At 38.3% G+C, this 14562-nt stretch overlaps 3 protein-coding genes across 10 annotated transcripts; 2 read left to right on the top strand and 1 right to left on the bottom strand.

Annotated features, from left to right (window-relative positions):
- Positions 1-451: 451 nt before the first annotated feature.
- spirit (Serine Protease Immune Response Integrator) lies at positions 452-2182 on the top strand. Its single transcript, XM_068285309.1, has 4 exons — positions 452-714; positions 768-1091; positions 1222-1453; positions 1517-2182. The coding sequence occupies exons 1-4, from the start codon at positions 648-650 to the stop codon at positions 2133-2135; spliced, it is 1242 nt and encodes a 413-aa protein (XP_068141410.1). The 5' UTR covers positions 452-647; the 3' UTR covers positions 2136-2182.
- Positions 2183-3101: 919 nt separating this feature from the next.
- Positions 3102-4070, top strand: LOC137573379 (C-type lectin 37Da). Its single transcript, XM_068285310.1, has 2 exons — positions 3102-3284; positions 3342-4070. The coding sequence occupies exons 1-2, from the start codon at positions 3149-3151 to the stop codon at positions 3794-3796; spliced, it is 591 nt and encodes a 196-aa protein (XP_068141411.1). The 5' UTR covers positions 3102-3148; the 3' UTR covers positions 3797-4070.
- A 2044-nt stretch (positions 4071-6114) lies between these two features.
- Positions 6115-13976, bottom strand: Trf4-1 (Topoisomerase related function 4-1). Of its 8 annotated transcripts, none has more exons than XM_068285307.1 (6): positions 13795-13976; positions 11512-11569; positions 10014-10336; positions 9236-9916; positions 8526-9103; positions 6115-8216 (listed from the first exon to the last, which is right to left on the bottom strand). In XM_068285307.1, the coding sequence occupies exons 2-6, from the start codon at positions 11529-11531 to the stop codon at positions 7344-7346; spliced, it is 2475 nt and encodes an 824-aa protein (XP_068141408.1). In that variant the 5' UTR covers positions 11532-11569; positions 13795-13976; the 3' UTR covers positions 6115-7343. The 8 variants fall into 8 exon arrangements, with proteins under 8 accessions (XP_068141408.1, XP_068141401.1, XP_068141403.1 ...); XM_068285305.1 differs by having other exon boundaries at positions 7560-7704; positions 7764-8216; positions 10014-11569; positions 13795-13975; XM_068285306.1 differs by having other exon boundaries at positions 7562-7701; positions 7764-8216; positions 10014-11569; positions 13795-13975.
- Between the last annotated feature and the right edge of the window lie 586 nt (positions 13977-14562).

The following is a 14562-nucleotide window of genomic DNA, read 5'->3' as shown; positions in this document are numbered from 1 at the left end:
TTAGAGAAAAAAACAGTGTGCCCGTTTAAGCGGCTGGCGGACACGCATAGGAAAACGGCTACACTTTATAACAGCCCGAAATATTTGAATTAAAAAAGACATTGAGATTAAACTTTGTGTCTATTACTCTTTGGTTTTTCCCAATGTCTTCTATTTTATGTTTACACTCAGGGAACAACTTTCATTTACGTACATACATACATTAGCATGGCGAAACCAAAAAACCCTGTTGCTTTCGGACCGGTTCTCATCCGTGTCAGGTCCCAAAAACGTCACACAAATTAAGAAATTAATCATCATCATACATATTTGATGCACATACGTTGATAAACAAACAAGTTCAATGTGCCAAAACGCTGGCTCGTTTTCATAATGACAACCGGTCCGGTCCCATACGATGGGGCCGGTGAGAATCTCTTAAGAGCGAGTGGGGAGGCCCCCCAATAAAACGAAGTAAAACAAGAAAAACAAACCAAACAAAAAATCCCACGAATTGCGATTTAATTCTCCAGTTTTGAGATGAATTCAAGAGAAAGAGAGAAGGAGACAGACAAAGAGACAGAGAAACGGAGAGTAGTGTGCCAGCTTACAGTTGATGTTGGATCGTTTTGATCAGTTAGTGGCCATTGGGATCTTCAACGAATCAAATGTTCTCCCTGCGAATGCATTGGCTGCAATTATTACTGCCATTCTTGGCAGCAACAACCACCCTTGGTAAGACTTTTGAATTTTGTGCCTTGATTGAATTAATAAATTTTGTTTTTTAGTGGTTTTGGCCACACCCGCTATTGGACGGCGAATACCATGCCGTGGTATTGTCTTTCCCAAAGACTCCTATGATGATTGTTTTATGGATGAGGCACGCCAAAGGCCCGGTACTTGTAAGTTAATGGAGCATTGTGAACCGGCCATTAGGCGCTGGGAAGAGAGTCAAGAAACACCCAAGACTTGTTACTTTATCAAATTCAATCATTATGTGTGCTGTGACCTAGAGGGCAATGTGACAACAACAACAACTACAACGACGACGACAACAACTACAACACGAGCTCCAAGTAAATTGCCCTTGACTCTGCGGCGTAGCCTATCGGGTGAGTAATCTATTCAATCTACTAAGCAAAAGTCCCCGATTGTTATGGCTCTAGGCTGGGGATTAACCTGACTGATATACATACATACATATGTGTGAATTAAAACAATTTCTTTCGTTTAATTAAATAGCTTGCTATGGCTTTTATAACATAAAGATCCGAAATGAGGAGGAGGAGGAGGAGGAGAAGACATTTGTAGCCACTGCCGTTGGCGGAAAGCCAACAGCATTCCGCGAATTTCCTTATATGTCGGCCCTCGGCTGGCGCTCCAATTTCGATGAGAGCATCTATTATCGATGCGGTGGATCATTGATAGCACCCAATTTTGTTCTAACGGCAGCCCATTGCATTGACTTTGGCGGGTAAGTTTAGCCCTTTCGGGTTACCATTGTGTTTACATTTAGTCGTTCTGTTGTCCAACTTAGGGAAGAGCCCGCTCAAGTGCGTTTAGGCGGCGACAACCTGACCGTTAGCCAAGGTGAGGACTACAAGATTAAGCGTGTGATCATCCATCCAGATTACGATGCTACTACTGGCTACAATGATATTGCTCTTCTGGAGTTGGATATGACTAGTGTGGTAAAACCGCATAATTTGAAGCCGGCATGCCTTTGGGGTAAGCCCGATTTGCTTACAACGGATCTCACTGCCATTGGCTATGGTCAGACGCGGTTTGCGGGTCTAGCTTCCGCCCAGCTACTCAAGGTGTATCTGCAACTTGTCCACAACCAGCAGTGTCAGCTATTTTATCCGCCGGACGTCTTGCAGAACGGTGTCCTCGATAGTCAAATATGTGCAGGTGATTCCACACGTCAGCAGGATACTTGCCAGGGTGACTCTGGCGGACCGCTGCTCATGCGGGAAGACCAACTAATGTATGTGGTTGGCATCACATCGCTGGGCCAGGGATGTGCCAGTGGGCCACCGTCGATTTATTCACGGGTCTCCAGCTATCTGGACTGGATCGAGGATATTGTGTGGCCCATAAATGATCAACAGAAAAGGACAACGCCAACTCCATTTGATGTTAGAGTAGATATTTAAAATCTAATATTAAGTTGCTTAACATAAAGGTTTATATATAATATGTATTTATTTGAAAGAAATTTAATTACGAACTTGCCAACTATAAAAAACTTTCTTTAAAAACCTTTTTTATGTATCCAAATGATTCATATCCAAATGACAAACAAACAGAAAACCAGTTTCAACTGAAAATCCTTATCTTTTTCACTCTCTGAATTGGCTTATTCATTTCTTATTATTCAGGCCTGTTATCCAGTGCCGGATTGAACTATCGCGGGGCTTAAATATAAGTTTTCGGGGAATCTTATCTTATCCAATATGAATCTTGGATTATGAATGAAAATCAACCAAAAACGATTCGAAAATTTGGCCAATTTCAATTCAATCAATTATTAATATGGCAGATCCACAAAGAGTAGGATTTTTAAGAATTTTTCAAATGGAAATTTCGTCACTTCGTTAATGAAAATTGAATCAAATTTTCAGTCAGCAAAAATAGGGTTCAAAAGTGTAAAGCCTTTTAATTTTAACTATCTCAGTTGAACATTTTCTTTATTATTCAGGTCTAGTTCTGGCTTCTGGTTCTTATTTCGATAGAAGAATTCTTTCGATTAATTCGCTTTCAAACCGCTTTTAAATTTTTTTCAGTTCAGTTTTGAAAATAAATCCTGCAACACTTTAAATCTTATTGACAATTTCGTCGGTTTCCAAAATCAAGAGAAGTTATAGGTAGCAATTTCTTCGAATAGATTCTTTGTAGTAATCTATTTCATATAGTAGTCTAATGTTGATCATAGTTAATTTACCCCTTTTTGTAGAAATAAGGGTGTCAAGCGTATCCATTTCGGAATTCAGGTGAAATATGCATTCCCGACATATTCCCGGAACAGACAGATGTTTTAGCTGAAACAGGTGATTTCTGTGTGGAGGCAATTGCCTTTAAAAACTGGGGGCCAGGTAAATCGTTCCCAGTTAGAGCTGAGCTAGAAGCAGGAACACACAGGAGACAGACAACAGAGACAATTGGAAGGATGTACAGTAGACAATGCCAATGTGCTTGGAGATGGACATTATTCCTGTTTGTGGTGAGTGGCATATGGAAATTATCCTTGGCCTATTTGCCGGATGTGAATATTTTTACCAATTATCGCACAGAAGTCTATAATGGTGAGTGGATTATTGATTATTGGTTGAGGAACAAATAAAAAGGGTAACAATCCCTAGGTATACCCTCTGAGATCGATACTACACCTTTTATACGTATTGGCGATAACTATTACTTTATCGAGCCAATCAATAAGGTCAATTGGTTTCAGGCTGCCGGCGCTTGCCGCATGATGAACGCCCATTTGGCCTCGATTGAGGATAAGCCCGAGATGATGGCATTGATCAAGTATATGAAGGCCAAGGGATTCAAGAACAATGACTACTTCTGGATATCAGGCAATGATCTGGGCACTGAGGGTGCTTTCTATTGGATGTCTAGCGGCAGACCGTTAACCTATGCACCCTGGGTGGGGCCCAAACAGATGCCCGACAATTATGGTGGCAATGAGAATTGTGTCCACATGTTTGGAGCACGGGAGCTGATCAACGATGCCAATTGTAAGATCCAGATGCTATATGTTTGTGAGGCCACCGAGCCAAAGACATTCAAATTCACCTATATTAAGTGGTAGGAGGAAATTAGCACACTAATATTTTAGCTTTCTCCTTGATATTTTTTTGGTTTTTTTTTTTTTTTTTGTTTTTTTTTTTTTTCAATCTCACTTTTTGCATCATTTTGCTTTTCTTTTTGTTATTTTTCATATTAAGTTGTTACGATTTTCCACTTAAATATCTATGAATTATATTGAATATGTATACATTATATTTATATATTTTTAAATTGTATCGGCTAATATCGCAAACCTACGACTAAATAAAAAAAAATCAATCATCATACACTAACAACAGGGTTAAAATGAAAAAGGATTTAATGAATTATAAAGAAAAAGTGTAAGTAAAGGAAATACCAAATAATTATTTGGATTATACATATGCAAAAAGATTCTACGATCGTCAACTTCAAACATTCATATTTATTCTCTCATACTATATAAGTATATATATATATATATATATATATATATATGTATATTTCGATTTCGAGTCGTAGGACTTAGAATCTAACCCTAACCATATACGAATATAAATATATTTTGTCAATTAGTTAATTATTTATAACTACACATATATATAAATATTTAACAGACGAGTGCGTACATATGTATGTATGTATATAAATTTAATAATTTTATTATGTTTCATTTTATTCTTTAGTTTAACATTAACATCGCCTGCTGTGTGTGTGTGTGTTTTAGTGCATTTATGCATGTATGCGTGTAAGGTGGGCTTCAAAGCTCTCTCTCTTTCTTGATCTTCTCTCTCTTTCTGTTTCTATCTATATTCTGTCTGTCTAGCTTTCTCTTTGTTCGAGACCTCCTCGCAAGTTCGAAGCGAACTTCTTCGATAGCTGCAAGCTTCTTTTTTGTTTTTGTAACTAGCCAACACGACATCGATCACACAGAAACACAAAATAAAAGAGAAAAAAAAAAAACAAATTTTACAACAAATTAATTTTGTTGAACAAATTTTAACGTTCTTTTTTCATTGGTTTAGTTTTAGTTTTTTCTTACACATGGAAAGAAGAACAGCCTAAATGTTATACACATACAAAGTCTAAATGTTTGTTGTTGTCGTTTTTAAAAAACCTTTCAAAATGGCAGTACATTGAAGATGAAGAAAACTCAGGTTGGGGGGGTAGGGGGTACGTGTTAAGGGCCAGAATAACGGTAGCAATAATGGGAGGACACAAACAAAACGATGCAGAGCCTAGCAGATCCAAATTTGAGGTTAGAATATATCAAATTATTAGCCATATTTACACGAATATAACAATTAAAAAAGAACAAACGAAAATGGCAGGAATTTTTTGCGTATTGCAATTAAGAATAAATACAATTAGTTTGGTTTTTGTGGTTTCTGTTTTTTTTTTTTTTTTTTTTTTTTTTTAGGTTTGTGTTTTTTACTTAAGATTTTTTTGTTTTTAATTTTTTTTTTTGTTTGTTTGTTTTTGTTTTAAAACATATTGCAAATTTGTATTAAATTTTGTTGCTTACTATTTGCAATATGTTCGTACAGTTAATAGCTTAAATATTTATGTAATAATAATAATAGTAATGATTAAAAAAACAATATTTTTCAGGCATAATAAAATAATATATGTATAGCTTACAACGTTTTTAGGTTTAGAGGAATTACATACAATTTAAGAATAAGATAAATCCTAAAAATAATTACGCTTCTTGTTTAGTTTTTTTTTTTTTTTTGTTTTGTTTTGTTTTGATTCCACTTTAAATATATATATATATATATTTTTTTGTTTGCAACTGCGCACAAAAATCACTTAATAATATTCACGTGAGAGCCTGAGCGCAGTGTACACTTAAAATTAAAACTATGTTATACATTTTTGCATGTAAAAAAAATTTATGTTTTCTACACTTTTCTTTTTTCTTCATCTTTTTGTATTTTCCTAGTTTCATACTTCATGAAGTCCTTTTTTTTTTTTTTTATTACAAACTAACTTTGAGTAGCAGTATTTTAGTATGTGATATCTATAGGTTTTTTTTTTTAAAGAGTACTTTTACATATATGTTTGATAGATACCCTGCATTAGTAACGAGATTTTATTTATTTAATTTTTTTTTTTTTTTTTTGGGGGTTTTTTCGATAATCTTGGATATTATACTGACCGACGCCAAAGGCGCTTTTTGCTTGGCGAATTAATGGGGGTGAATGGGAATTGTTTCATTTAACTTTCACATAGCACAGGGTATCTCAAAGTCGGCAATCCGACTTTCCTTCGGCTTTATTTCTTTTTTTTTTTGCATTTTCATATTTATTTCAGAAACAAAATGAAAATTTACAATTAGCGCAATAATTAGGCAAATAGTTTTGGATTTGTGTGTTTGATATACATATATATGTATATATATTCTTTTGTTTTTCCATTTTTTTTTTATGGGCGAGCGCGCAAGCAGGACAGCAAATTGGAAAAAAAAAAAAATTATCTCCGAATTCGGAGAGACGACTAGGAGGGGTTGGTAAAGGGTAGAATGGAGCGCGGGGGTAGAAGAAAGTACAAAGCTGAAATGGGGAGCTCTCGCTCTCTCTATAGGAGTAATAAGTGAGGATCACTCAATTCAGGTGCAATTCACGTTACCATTACGATTTTTCATTTTGGAATTACTTTAGTAAATGTAAGTACATACTTAATTAATGCAATTACACCAAGCACAATTACTAAGAATGTTTGTATCGATCTTAGGAATTTTTGATTGAAAGAAATGTAGTAAAGTAATGTAAATATTTTCTTTTCGGGCATTTAGAGAATTTCTTTTAGTAATAATAATTACTTAAGTACAGAACTACTTAAGTAGTAGTGACGAATTTTGTTATCGAACTTTGAATTTTGTAATTACAAGCAACAAATATATTACGAAACTTTTTTAGTTTTTTTTTTTTTTTTTTTTTGTTTTTTTGTTTTTTTTTTTTTTTTTTTTGGTTTTTTTCTTGCTTTTCTTGGGAAGAATGTGAAAATTCTATTCTATTGATAATTGGGTATCCCTTTTGATGGCTACGAAATGTGATCAACTATATTCCGAAATTTGATATGTCGTGGCCATCGACAATGGATAAATTTTGATGTTGATCTTATTGAATTCATAATCAACGCATCCATACATGAATACTAAAGCAATTACTAAAGTAATGGTAATTGTGATAAAAAAAAAAGCTCTAATTAGGTTTAAGACAATAGGAATTTAGAGGCTATAATGTAAATACATATACATATATGTATGTACGTATACATAAGTATATGAAGAAATGGATCTTTTGACTTTGATTTGCTTTCAACCATTTAGACTTTTATGGTTTTTGAATTCAAAGAAATTTCATTGAATATAAATAATATTACTGAATCTTTTTCTTATCATACCTTTCTGCTCCCATTCATTCTTGTTATTATAATTATTACTCTTTTTGTGTTTTTTTCTTTTTGCTTGATTCTGTCTTCTTCTAGGCTATATACTACTTCGTGTATTTGTGTATCTGTATCTGTCTCTGGGATCTACCATTATTATTAGGTATTATTACTATTATCGTATTATATTATTATCTTTAACGCTCATCACCGATCTGATGATTGGACAATGATAGTGATGATGAACTAGATGAGCTGCTGCCCACTGACGATTCAGAAGATATGGAAATGATTGATATAGCAGACGACGAACTCACTAAAGTGCCACGCAAGGGTGGTAACCGGCTATGACTACTACTACTATGATGACTACTATGATTATTATGGCTATGGCTGTTATGGTTATGACTATGATGATTGCCTGCGGAAGCCGATGACGATGCTGAAGCTGCCGCCACTGCCGCTGCAGTTGTCGCCGTCGTCGTTGTGGTCGAAGTAGTACCGCCATGGCCTGGATGGGCACTTGTACTGCCAATGCCGCTGTTGCTGCTACCGCTGCTGATGTTGCTATTATTAAGTGCTGGGGAGGATGAAGATGTGGATGCGGATGAACCTACCGAGTGCTTTGCATAGCCGCCACCGCCTCCGGTATGATGATGACTATGTCTCTGCTGTTGATTGTTGTGATTCAGATTATGATGGCTATGGTGACTATGGTGATGATGATAGGAATTTGATTTGTTCAGCTGCTGTTGCATTGGCGGCGGCACATAGATCTGCTGGCGATAATAATTGTTGGAATTGTGATTGCTACTGCGTTGGCTGCTGTAGGAGCTGTTTCTTCCGCCTGGACCGCCACTGATGTTGCTGCACGAGTTGGAGTTGGAGTGGCTTGTGGTTGTGGTGCTGCTGGTTGTCGTGTTGTAGTTGCTGCCGCCGGTGTTTATGCTGTTGCTGTTGCTGCTGGGACTGGTTATGGCCTCGCTTTGTTGGTGGTGGTGCAGGTATGGCTCCCCCCTCTCTGGATGGTTGGTCACATGGCCGGCGCTGCTGATGCTGTTGTCTGTTGGCTGTTGTTGTGGTGAAGAAGATATACATGTATGTTGGCTTGTGGCCACCAATATTGGCTCCATGCTGGCCGCAGTTGCTCCTCCCATCATCATCATCATCATTTGTTGGCGCATTGATCGCCTCGTGGTTAGTTGTTGAGGAGGAATCGGTTTATGATAAGGATTTCGATTTGGGTTTGGATTCGGATTTGGATTAGCAATTGCGGCCAGCATGGCGGCGCAGCCGGCAACCTGATGCTGCTTCTGCTGCTGCATGAGGAGGCCGGCAACCATTCATCATGTATCTAGTCGTGTGGGTGTGTGCATTACCGACGAGCCCATTGAAGAGCTGTTCCCGCTGCTGCTGCCGCTTCCGTTGCCGCTGCTGACACTGCCTGTGGAGGGTACTAGAACGACTGCTGCCAGGCCATTGGGTGGCGATACGGTGATGTCAATAATCTCTGGCTGCCCTGTCTGCTGTTGCTGCTGACTGCCAGCCATCGTTGTCGTCGTTGTGGTTTCCACAACGTCACAGTCTTTGCTATCCTCGGAATCATCACCGGACGACGTGCTGCCACGCCGATGACGCAACGCATTCAGATTGTTAACCAAATGTTGTTGCGAAGTCGGCGTCTGTGGCTGGCCGCCAGATGATGCTGCTGTAGCGGCTGCCACAGCAGCTGCCGTCGTTGTGGAATAGGTTTGAGCTAAGGCATGGGTGGGCATTACAGCCGCCGGATGATAGATCTGTTGGACCACAGCTCCAGACGGCATAATCACATACTTGGCAGCACCATTCGTATATGTGGGCAGTGGTGAGATGCGATCCACAATGACCAGATGCTCGAAATTCTCACGTATCCATTCGCGATAATCAATAACATCGTCTGTGATGTGGATAATTCGGCCTATAACGAAATCACAGACAAAGAAACAGAAAGAGAGGGAGAGAAAGAAAGAAAGAGAGAGAGAGATAGAGGGAGTAAGTAAAGTAGTCTATCACAATATTTCAAGTGTAATGTTTATTTTTTTTGTCTTACCAAGAATTGAGTCGACACGAGCATCTGATCCCCATAGATTGAGCGGACTGACAGCTTGAGTGAGCACACGATACGCACATTGAAATGCCTGTTTCACCTGAAAAGCCCCATAGCTACTCCGCCCGATGTCATTGCCCGGCGTCAATGGATCCTCAATGCAAAGCAATGATGGCCGATGACCATCAACCATATCACGCTGCAGTTCATCTTTGGGCATATAACGGCCACCGTTCTTAATGGAGATGCCAATTTTCATATAATTGAATCGTCTACCATATAGTTCAAAGAACTCTAACAAAAGCACACCCAGATTCGCCTTGTCGTGGTAAATGCCACGCGGATGCAATTGCAGAAAGCTGATGCACATGAGTATTAGCGAATATGATGAGATGCCGCCGGTGAACACCTCGTTGAGATCGCGTAACAGTAGAAACTGTTTGAGGACCAGGACTAATTTCCCAAGCACTGGATAATCGCGTTTAAATTTCTTAATCAGTTCAGCGGACTGAACGCCCGATTGCATATTAAAAGATATGTCGACTTTAACTTGAGTCTCGCGATCCGTTAGCTTAATAATCGGCACCGAAGCCTTGTCTAGGACACGAACGGTGCATGCTTCGGCAATGCCACGGCTAACAAGCTCAAATTCCAATGTACGCAGGGGAAGTTTCTCCCAAAGGCCTGCCATGTTATATACAAAAAAAAAAAAAAAAAAAAAGGAAAGCCACGTTATTAATTATTCGAAATTGATTTCTTTTACATTCACACACACACTTACCTAATACAACGAGATCAATATCGGAGGTGGGCAGAAAGAGTCCCGTGCGAAATGAGCCAAAGATTTCAACAACAGCTTGGGGCCAAATCGAATGGACAACTCCCTCGATTCGTTTCACAACCTCATTGCGTATGGCATGTTCGCATGGTGTGGGTAGGACATATTGATAGAAATGCTCAATTTCTTCGTGTAAACCAATTGCACCCTCGCTATAGTGATAATCTGGCTTACGCCATGGCGTACCCTTATATTTGGCTATCATTTCCATATGGTGATTGTTCATATTATAATATGCGATTGCCTTATGTTCGGGGATACGTTTCCTGCGCGATGGATTATAATAGAGATTATTGCTGTTGGTGTTGGTGGTGTTATTGCTAATGTTTGTTGGTGCTGTTGTTGCTGCTGCTGTCGAAGTGGGTGTAGATGTAGTCGGAGTAGTTGTTGTAGTATTAGCAGTTGTTGTAGTTGAAGAGGATACTGTTGTTGGCCCACCTCCACCGCCAATGCCACTCGATCCAGATCCACTACCTATACTGCTAGTACTACTGGCACTACTCGAACTAGAGCTACTACTTGAGCTACTGTTGCTAGCTGGTGAATTATTGTCACGGTTGATCGTGGAATCAATGTTGTTGGTGCTACTGCTGCTGCTGCCGCTGCTGTTGTTTGTCGTTGTAGTTCTCGATCCGTTGTTAAAGTGTTGTAATAGCTCTATGGATAATGAATCGGCGGCGGCCCTTAGATTGCTTGTGTTGTTATTATTGTTGACCCGATGATTTTTATTCAGATTTTTTAAATCGTTTGCTGGTCGTGAGATAATGTTGTTATAATTAATGCTGTTGTTGGTGGTGGTGGTTGTGTTGATGTTGTTGCCTGTTGTTGATGTATTGCTACCGTTTATCGTTGTTATTTGATGTTGTTGTTGCTGATCAAGTAGTGCACCCATATCCTGGGCATTTGTTTCCCAAATCTTTAACCATGTATGCAACGATGGTCCCTCCTGTTCCTTCTGAAACCAGCCAACAGATGGATCCATTCAATGTAATAGAAATAACTCTCGTGTTGGCTGGGTTTTAGGGGGGAACACAACGGATCGACGGAACGGTACGGTTACAGAACGAAACGGAACAGAACAAAAAAATTAACGATAACGAACTACTATTGTGTGATTAACTTATAAACAAACCAACGAACGAACGACGAACTGACGAACTGTAAACGAACGAACGAACGAACGAGCGAACGGACGGAAGAAAACGGACAATTTGATCGATCGTTAGAGGTTAATGTTCTAATTGTTGTTGTTGGTTGGTCCGTCCGTCTAACCGACTTTTTAATACCCGTGTTTTATTGTATTCCTTTCCTTTAGATATTATATTTTGTTGTATTTTAATGTGCTCTATTTCTGATGTAGAAAGAAGAAATATCTGTATATCTCTCTCTCTTTCTCTCTCGCTCTCTCTTTTTAAGTGAGGCTCGGTCGAAAACCACCTACGATTTTTGTTGTTGTGGCATCTACCAAGTGTCAATGGCTAATGCTTAGACATTTCCTCCTGTAATTGGAACAGAACAAACAACAATCATCATTTAAAGGTCTAAAATATTAATAATAATGAAAACAAAACTCGTAGAAATCCTCCTTCCACCCTTTTTTATAGATAGCACAAAAATTAGACATACATACATACATTCATGTATATGTCATTTATGGATATTTCTGATTTGCATCAACAGTTCAATTGGGGCTGGAATAAAATATGTTGCCGCCACATCTATGGATCCAATAGTTTGAATTCGAATCATGGTGCGGATATGGGATGAATTTAATTGAATTTGGACTATACTTCGCAACACCTTCCATCGATATATCTATATACTTAAGGACATATTAGTTAATATATGTATGTATGTACCTTTTGGTTTTATATATATTTTCTGCTTGCTTAAAATCGTAATCTTTTGTGCCCATTTTCACGAAAATCTGTCAGAAATTTGCAATTGCATGTATCTTAAATGGAAAAACGTTAAATGGCAAAAGTATTGCAAATTTATGCGCTCGTTTTCTACAAATAGAAATTGCAGGTGGCCCCTCTTCATTCTCCTTCGCCGCCTCTCCTTTTTTCATTGCCGCCAACACCAACACTCTATCATCGGACTCTGGTTTTTTCTCTTCTCCCTTTTTATATTTGCCAACCGCCCCCGTTTCCTTGCCCGCTAGCAATAATGAGTAGAAGCCGCCTTCGACTCTGCCTAAATGCAGCTGAAGCGTTTAAAGGCGCCAGGCGAAAATTGTTTTATAGAGCGAATAAAACAGCAACGACAGCAGCAACAACAACGAATAAATGGAGTTTGGTGTTTTTTCCCTCAATTTTGTATTCGTCGTTATTTGTTGCTAAAAATGCTTGAAATGTTTCAAGAGATAACAAAATTTGAAAGCAGCCGTAGCAACTGCTACCGCTCACGAGACTCGCCAAGAGGAAGAATGTGCGTGTGTGTGCGTGTGTGAAACAGAGAGAGAGAGAGACAGTGAGAAGTGAAAGAGCAAAGCTTATGGGGGAGAGTAAATCCCATGTGTGCTGATTATATGGGAGTGTGTGTACATGTATGTGTGTGTGCATGCGTGTAAGTGTATGTGCAAGGGCGTACAGGTGGCTGTGGCGTGGGTGTCAAATGACGGGTTATGAGAGGGGATGGAGGGTGGTGGTAATGTCTAGGGGCTAGGTGAGTAAATGTATGTGGCGCACATGTACGAATAAAGCGGCAATTGATTATGCAAAAATACAAAATAAAAAAACACACACATACACAGACAATACGCCGCTAATTACTAATAAATGGGATTCAACAATTAAGAACACAACAACGGTAATTTCAAGAGAGATGCCAATTAAAATTGTTTCACTTTCAATAAAATAAACTCGACTTGCACATTTAATACGAAATACAAACACGAACTAAAACACATACAAATATAAATATCTATGTATATATGTGTATGTGTAGTTTTTTTTTTCCTTTTATGTCAAATTAACACTTTCTGCTTTTTAACGATACTCTCTGGTGTTGAAGAGAAATGGCAAGTAAGAGAAGGGGAAAGAGACCCAAATGCAGTTTCTCCCGGCAAATTTTTTTTAGCAGCTGTGAAATTCTTTTTTGATATTTATTTATAACAAAATGTTGTTAGTATCGATAACTATCGAAAAGTATGTTCATATTTTACAGCACTGAGTCTTTGTAAACATTAAATTTATGCAACAAATTGTACCAGAAAAAAATCAATTAAATAAACTTTTTAAATTTTAAACTAACACAAATGCACACATACGCACATATATACTTATACTTGCACACGCTGAGAAAGAGAGCGAGACTAACACTCACGTGCATTGCCACCACCCCCGCCCAACATACCAACAAAAAAAGGCAGCTACAACTTAACCAATACACATACAACAAAAGGCCCCCGTTTCTGCCTACTTCCCTCTCACGCCTCTCATGTTTCTCGCGTAATTCCGTTGCTATTTTTCACACACTTTTTTTTCGTTTTTACCTTGACTAGTTTGATTCTCAAAAAAACAAAATGGAGACACAGAATCACACACAAAAATGAAAATTTTGCAAAATTGTTGTAATACGCACGCACACACACACACACACACACAATCAGGCACAGGGGGCGACACTCAAATTGGTGTATTAAACGTCAAGACGACGACTTGGATTTCGTTTCGTTTGTTCTGGATCTTTTTCTCTCTTTTTTCCATTCGTTTTGTATTACCTCGGTTTAATTGCAGTTGCCAAATGCAATCAATGTGCTCTGCGGCATCACTTTTAACCACAATAATCGTTAGTTTATCTAAATTTTGTAGCTTTTCTAGCTATTTCCTTAACGCTGAAATACAAACGCGAAATTACAATTTTTTTATCTTTATCTACGAACACGCGACGGTAGTGTTGCCAGGAGCTAAAAAAAATAATCGAAAATCATCTATGCTATTCGATAGATTTGCCTATTGGCACCTATTATGTAAAGTCGATAAATCAGAACCCCATATTTTAACACTGGCGCCCTCTAGGTGCTCAGCACCCTTAGCACTTTGACTGAGCCCTTCGGATTATTACTCGCACCCTTAGGACTTTTACTCGCACCCTTAGGACTTTTACTCTCCTAAATAAACTATCGATAATGATGACCCGATATCGATATTTTCAAAAAATACAAAACCATCGATATATCGATAGTACCATCGATGTATCGATACTACCATCGATGTTTGTTCCAGCTCTAGCGTGTGGGGCTGTGCATAAAACAGGGGAGTCGCATGCAATTAGTTTTGTTATTTCTTTTTCAATTATTATCGGGCTTTGGCGAGTGTGCAACGCATAGAAGGAAGCATTTCCGATTTAATAATAGACGTTACTTAACTTCAAGCCTTTCTTTTTCATCTTCCCATCCATTTGCATCGTGTTTGTTACAAGTATTCACTTTAAATTTTGCATACACACAAAAAAATTCTTTATTTTAAATGTTTTAATTGGTTTCTTT

Source organism: Drosophila tropicalis, unplaced genomic scaffold, assembly GCF_018151085.1.
Source record: "Drosophila tropicalis isolate 14030-0801.00 unplaced genomic scaffold, ASM1815108v1 contig_4, whole genome shotgun sequence".
In the NCBI taxonomy this organism is placed as follows: Eukaryota; Metazoa; Arthropoda; class Insecta; order Diptera; family Drosophilidae; genus Drosophila; species Drosophila tropicalis.
Note: the sequence above shows the minus strand (reverse complement) of the source record. Positions and strands in the feature narration are given on the sequence as shown.

What these genes read in the sequence shown, in the direction of transcription:
- spirit (XM_068285309.1), top strand. Translation starts at nt 648, where the DNA reads ATGTTCTCCCTGCGAATGCATTGGCTGCAATTATTACTGCCATTCTTG. An exon ending in GGCAGCAACAACCACCCTTG is followed by an intron (nt 715 to 767) that starts GTAAGACTTTTG and finishes TTTGTTTTTTAG; the next exon opens with TGGTTTTGGCCACACCCGCT. An exon ending in TCTGCGGCGTAGCCTATCGG is followed by an intron (nt 1,092 to 1,221) that starts GTGAGTAATCTA and finishes TTAATTAAATAG; the next exon opens with CTTGCTATGGCTTTTATAAC.
- LOC137573379 (XM_068285310.1), top strand. Translation starts at nt 3,149, where the DNA reads ATGTACAGTAGACAATGCCAATGTGCTTGGAGATGGACATTATTCCTG. An exon ending in TCGCACAGAAGTCTATAATG is followed by an intron (nt 3,285 to 3,341) that starts GTGAGTGGATTA and finishes AACAATCCCTAG; the next exon opens with GTATACCCTCTGAGATCGAT.
- Trf4-1 (XM_068285300.1), bottom strand. Translation starts at nt 11,052, where the DNA reads ATGGATCCATCTGTTGGCTGGTTTCAGAAGGAACAGGAGGGACCATCG. An exon ending in TCGTGTCGACTCAATTCTTG is followed by an intron (nt 9,104 to 9,235) that starts GTAAGACAAAAA and finishes ATTTCGTTATAG; the next exon opens with GCCGAATTATCCACATCACA. An exon ending in GCTCTTCAATGGGCTCGTCG is followed by an intron (nt 8,217 to 8,525) that starts GTAATGCACACA and finishes CCACAACAACAG; the next exon opens with CCAACAGACAACAGCATCAG.